We start from the raw sequence: 5,785 nt of genomic DNA on the forward strand, positions 1-5,785 counted from the left end.
GATGACGTACAGTACTAAAGTAACCATTAAACAGTAAACATTCCATAAATAACTGTTGTAGAGATTGCATTGAGACAGAAGCATTTGTCATGTCATGTAAATGTAAAACAACGTTGGGGTTCCCGAGTGGCGCAGCAGTCTAAGGCACTGCATCTCAGTGCTAGAGGCATTACTACAGATCCTGGTTTGATTCCATGCTGTATCACAACCGGCTATGATTGGGAAGCATAGGGTGGCCTACAATTGACCCAGCGCCGTCCGGGTTAGGGTTTGGCAGGGGTAGGCCGTCATTGTAAATAAGAATTTGTTCTTAACTGACTTGCCGAGTTAAATAAAGGTCAAATGAAACAAGGGATGGACCAGGTTTACCTAATAAAGAGTTTATTGCTCCTATTTTGCATACTATACAATGTGCAGTTCACTGACAATGAAATAGATGCTTGCTCAGTTTCAATACAATAAAATACGTTTTTCAATACAAAATAATAATAGAGAACATAGACTGAAGGATTGAGCGACCAAGACAGGTTTAAAGTGTGGCCCATAGGGACAGAAGCTGGGAATTCTTCAGTAGAAGAGAACAGACCACTAAACGAGACACTCAATACAGACAGGCTGAGACAGTGATTTGATTTTCACTTATAAAATCCCACAAACAGTTGTAAAACAGTAATAAAACAGTTACAATGTCATATTCTCTGTTAACCTAACAAGAGAAGGATGGCCTCGCCTAGTGCATTACACACTGATAGCAATATGATACATAGATTCATCATCAGAATAATGTAACACTATCAACATTTGTCTGACTTTTAAAGAGGGTTAAACGAAGGCCTTATACCTTTAAAAGGGTTAATAAATTATGTTATGATAAACTGTACGGTCTCCTCTCCAGGAGACCTCTGTGTGTGTGTTAAAACCTGTTTTGAGTGTTGTGCCCTTCAGACACTATCAGAAGGCGTCTACATTCAGACTCCTCCTGTCTGGATCCCACCGTGGTTATCTGGTTTTCTGAGAACACAAGGCAGACCTGATGAAACCAGCCACCTGTCAGAAGATGCTTACTCGTTCACCTTGTCATGACCCTATACTTGTGATGAAAGGTCAAGTTTCGGTCAAACCCACTTCTGAGTTTTTACTTGCTGATAAGATGGTTCCTGCTGTCCGGGGGAGGTTAGATTTATTAAAATGTTGTTGCTAGGGAAAGTTACATCAGGGGGATTGGGGAGGCTATATGAGTTACAGGATGTCTTAGACATTTTGAAGAACTTGGGGAGAAACTATCATATACTGTTATACTGTACTCTGTACCAACTTCTGCCTACAAATTATATTACTAAAGGTGTATTTTAATACTTAAACAAAGAGTCTGTGTTTCCGTTCCATTACTAATGTATGTTTGATAATTATATAGACCTGATCATTTGTTGAAGAAATTGACCAACACTTTCAAATATCTACACATTTGAATTGTACATATAATTACAGATCAGATAATTTACAAATAATTACGTCATATATACTTTTTGTAAAAATGTTTTTCCTGAGGGAATATTAAATTAGTGATATAGCTAATCAGTAGAGTAATGGACCAGTTAAATAAACAACACCTAGCTGAGGTCTATTAGATACCAGTCCTGGTCTAGAAGTAGAGTAAAGTAACACAACCAGGGTTAGAAACACAACCATAGGACCAATTTGGGATAGGCCCAAAGTGCGTAATTGGGACAGACCCAGAGGTCTATTTAGTACTAGTCCTAGATAGGCTGGGTGGGTTGGTGGGTGGGGATGTGGTACCAATCCTAGATAGGGGCTAAGTGGCTGGGTGGGGATGTGGTACGATTGTTGGTCTAGAAGTATTGCCCCATGGTGTGCTCTGGGCCGTCGGGCCAGGTGGCACTGATAAGCTCCATTAGGCTGTTGTGGTGGGAGATCTGCAGGCTGATGTTGTCGTTCTGGAGGGAAGACGCCCCCTCCCCCTGGGCCACCTCGTGGAAGTGACGACAGATCAAGGGAACCACCTGGGAAGCGAAGGGGAAACGGAGAGAAGGTGGGACAAGAGGAAAGTAGAAGAGAGTGGAGGGGTAGGGAGAGGAAAATATTTAGAGAGAGAAGAGATTAATAAAAAAATGACATATGCAGTAATTGCATTAGATTACACGCAATAAATATTAGTTCATAACCAATTTGTTCTACGTTACTCTAAGCTGGCTGTTGCCTTGATGGTTAAAGCTCATGAGAGAGAGATTTTTTACCTTGACAATGATGAGTTTCTTCTCCAGGGGTTTTCCGTCTGGGAACTTCTCTCCAAAGCACATATGGATGGTATAGTCAGGAGAGCCTCCTCTGTTCTCCTTAAATGCTGTCAGCTCTAAATGGGTTCATGGATGTCAAAACACTGACATTAGTCAAATGGACTGAGGTTAGCATTATACTGATTTGTGTCTGTCTCTGAGAGATATGTGTGTGTGTGTGTGTGTGTGTGTGTGTGTGTGTGTGTGTGTGTGTGTGTGTGTGTGTGTGTGTGTGTGTGTGTGTGTGTGTGTGTGTGTGTGTGTGTGTGTGTGTGTGTGTGTGTGAGCTGATTCTTCATAGCTGTCTTCATGATCTTTGTGTAATCCGGTGAGCCAAACTTACCAGTCATGTACTTGTCGAAGCTCAACAGTTGTACCATTTCATTTTGGGGCATCTTCCTGGGTTCAGGGTGTGCCTCTCTGGGGTCACTAGTACTGGAGAACACATGGCATTTGTCCTGCCGGTAACCATAGATACCCGTGTTTCGTACCTCCAGGAGAAGACCCCTTTGGACGCTCCCTAGGATACAGTTGGTGTATTCAATCTGGTGGAAATGAAGGCAGAGGAAGAAAGAGGTACAGAGAAGTTAGTATGGGATTAAAAAAATAGTTTTTGCTTGTCATGTTGCTAAGACTTGTTGTTAGTGTTTCTTAATGCTACGTGCATTGCTAGTGAATGACCAGTCAGTTTCACTTGTATACAACAAAGACACACATTGGAAAACCACAGGTATGTACACAGAACGCCAGATAGTAGTGCAGGTGAATAGTAGCAGCACCCCTACCTGTTTGTGGTCTAGCAGGCCGTCAGTGCTAGGGAAGCAGAGGGTCTGGGCGTTGGGCTCAGGGACATCACACTGGTAATGGAGCTGAACCATGGGGCTTGACACCTGGGTCTTCATCATCTCTCTCCTCCTGTAGAAGATGGTGATCTCCAGGTCACAGAGAGACGGCTGGGCAGCAGGCAGGTTGAGCAGGGCATCCTGGTTCACTGTGGGGAGATGGGAGAGGTCATCAAATAGGTCACATTTTACTACATGACTGAAATGCACTTTATTTTACGGTACAGAAATGACTAGAACTACATGGTAAAACGGTATTTACACAATAACAACAACAACTTGTACGTATGTATTTTTCCTTTTTTATTGACTTGTGGATGTATGGCCCTTGCATACCGTGGTCGTATGGCGGCTGTACTGGTACTGGGACTGGTGGTGGTGAGTGGTTCTGGGAGACTGGCTGGGGCTCTGTTAGAGGCTGGAAGGGGTAGCAGTCTTCTGGTACCACTGGGTGGTGTGTGTGTATATAGTTCTCTGCCCACTCCTCTGTGGAGAAGAAAAAATTGAGATTTGAGAAAACTGGTCTCTTATCTCATTAGAAAGAAAAAAATAAAAATTTTGTGTGTGAGTAATAAACAACCCATTGTAAGGGGTTGACTTTCTACAGGTGGGAGGTGTGCTGTACCAGTATGTTGGTTCAGGTCTAAGGTGTTCACAAGCTTGAGTAGATTATCATGCTGTTTGGAGAAAAAATACATTCACAGATTTGAAATGGTTTGGTAATGAATTTGTCCTCAAAAAATACTAAACAAGTGAGAATAGAACAGAATAAATATAATAGTGCTTTCTAGGAGTGCAGAATTGGACAACCAGCTCCTAGTTCAATATAGATTTAATATTACTGTACCTCCATGCCTGGGGGGGTGTAGCCTGTAGAGGTGAGAGAGCTGTGGATGTCAATGTCATAGTCCTCCACAGCAATTTCCTCTATGTGTGGGCTCCCATAGTTAGCTGTAACAAGAAGACATAATCAAATTAAAGTTGGGGCAAGAGGAGACTTGCGTTGGCTACCTGAGCTAGGCTTTAGCTCAGTGGGCTAACACAGTCTTGTGACACTTTAGATACATTACAAAAGCCTTATTGATCATACACTCATTGTTGATAATCAGGTAGACTTTATGGGGGTCGTCTGAGTCCTTGGAGTGGTCTTCCACCATCATGAAACGCTTGGTCAGGTTGTTCAATACACAGCGGAAGTTAGTCTTCCACTTTGCCTTGTCATTGGGATGCGTGTTGATTTTACCACTGACCACTGCCCATGCCTGTAACCACCAAAGAATTTGGAAGTTTAATTTCTGAAATATCCTGTAGCTAGGAGGCAAAATAATGCCATGCCAACTGACCAAACCTGTCAACATAACAATGATGAAAGGCGAATTGAAGTGTCATAACAAGTTAATAATATATTTGTATAACATTACAATACCGTGACTCAAGATCTGCAGTTTGCAATCAAACCACAGCCTCTATTTCCTTGAATCTCTTCAAAGCACTACCTTCCACAATGTATGCCTATTCCTTACCCTGAATATTTTACTGTCGTCCTCGCAGCAGTCCTTCCTAGAGATGTGTTTCCACGGGACTCTGAACTTGTTGTTGTCCACAAAACACAACCCGGCGTATTGCCCGGTCCACACCTGTTCTATCAACCAGTCCGCAAACTGAGGTTTGGGGTTGCGGCTGGAACATACAGAGAGGAAGCAGATACATACTTCAGAAAAGAGAGACAGTGGCTGAAACATTGGTGAGCTTATTGTCAATGGAAGAGCACTTGTTAATTTCACGGAGAGAGAGAGGGAGAGAGACTGTATCATTGCACTATACATTCAACAATCAATTTAATCGGTAGGGTAACAAGGTTTTTACAGTAGAAGCACACTACAATCACTAGTAAGCATAGCCGAGCTCATTGGAATATACATTCCTAACTCTATTTTACGGTAACTGTTATCAGTAACTATAACTAGCCGTCTAGTCTGCATATTGCGATAACATATCTGTTTACCTCACGTGCAAATATGAAAAATATTACCTTTGCATCTTTAATGCTGAGCCACGTACTTCTGTCATACAATGGAAGTGTACTACTATGCGTTCTTCTAATTGTTTCCAGGTACATTGCTGGGCACAAGATTTTTATAGGCGTCATGATGTCAGATAGAGGGAGTTCCCCTGGACAGAGAGGAGGAGGAGGAGATTAATTTAATATGGTATTTCCGACGGTACTTTAATATTAAAATGCATGTATGTGTATCCAACTCATTGGTTTGGTATAATAATGGGTGTTACGCGATGACAAACGCCAGTCTGAAAGTGAAAGTTAGTCTGCGAAATAATCTTGTCACCAACTGATGATGAAACAAACAAAGTAGGCAATTTTTCTCTCACACTGAAGTTAGCAATCAAACGGTGTCAGGGTCAAGACATAATAGGATGTATGACAAACATGCATTAAATCAATCTGACTCTTATACAGAGAGATCAGCATCGATTCCTATTTTGACAACAGGCTGAACGCGTGTAGATAGAACGCCTCACTGGATTCCTATTAGGCTGAACGCGTGTATATATGACTACGTCACTGAAGTTGAAATGTCATCCACCTTGTTCTGGAGTTTTGTTTTGGATATTTATACCTAGATATGAATT

The 5,785-nt window shown here is 41.9% G+C and overlaps 1 protein-coding gene across 1 annotated transcript; it reads right to left on the reverse strand.

The window, feature by feature from the left end:
- Window positions 1–359: 359 nt before the first annotated feature.
- Window positions 360–5,254, reverse strand: irf7 (interferon regulatory factor 7). The gene is made up of 10 exons (XM_039017697.1): window positions 5,169–5,254; window positions 4,660–4,816; window positions 4,227–4,398; window positions 3,984–4,087; window positions 3,762–3,813; window positions 3,473–3,622; window positions 3,080–3,285; window positions 2,638–2,839; window positions 2,256–2,371; window positions 360–2,021 (listed from the first exon to the last, which is right to left on the reverse strand). Exons 1-10 carry the CDS (start codon window positions 5,204–5,206, stop codon window positions 1,851–1,853), a joined length of 1,368 nt encoding a protein of 455 aa, XP_038873625.1. The 5' UTR covers window positions 5,207–5,254; the 3' UTR covers window positions 360–1,850.
- Between the last annotated feature and the right edge of the window lie 531 nt (window positions 5,255–5,785).

The sequence above is a fragment of the Salvelinus namaycush genome, chromosome 21 (genome assembly GCF_016432855.1).
Source record: "Salvelinus namaycush isolate Seneca chromosome 21, SaNama_1.0, whole genome shotgun sequence".
NCBI lineage: Eukaryota > Metazoa > Chordata > Actinopteri > Salmoniformes > Salmonidae > Salvelinus > Salvelinus namaycush.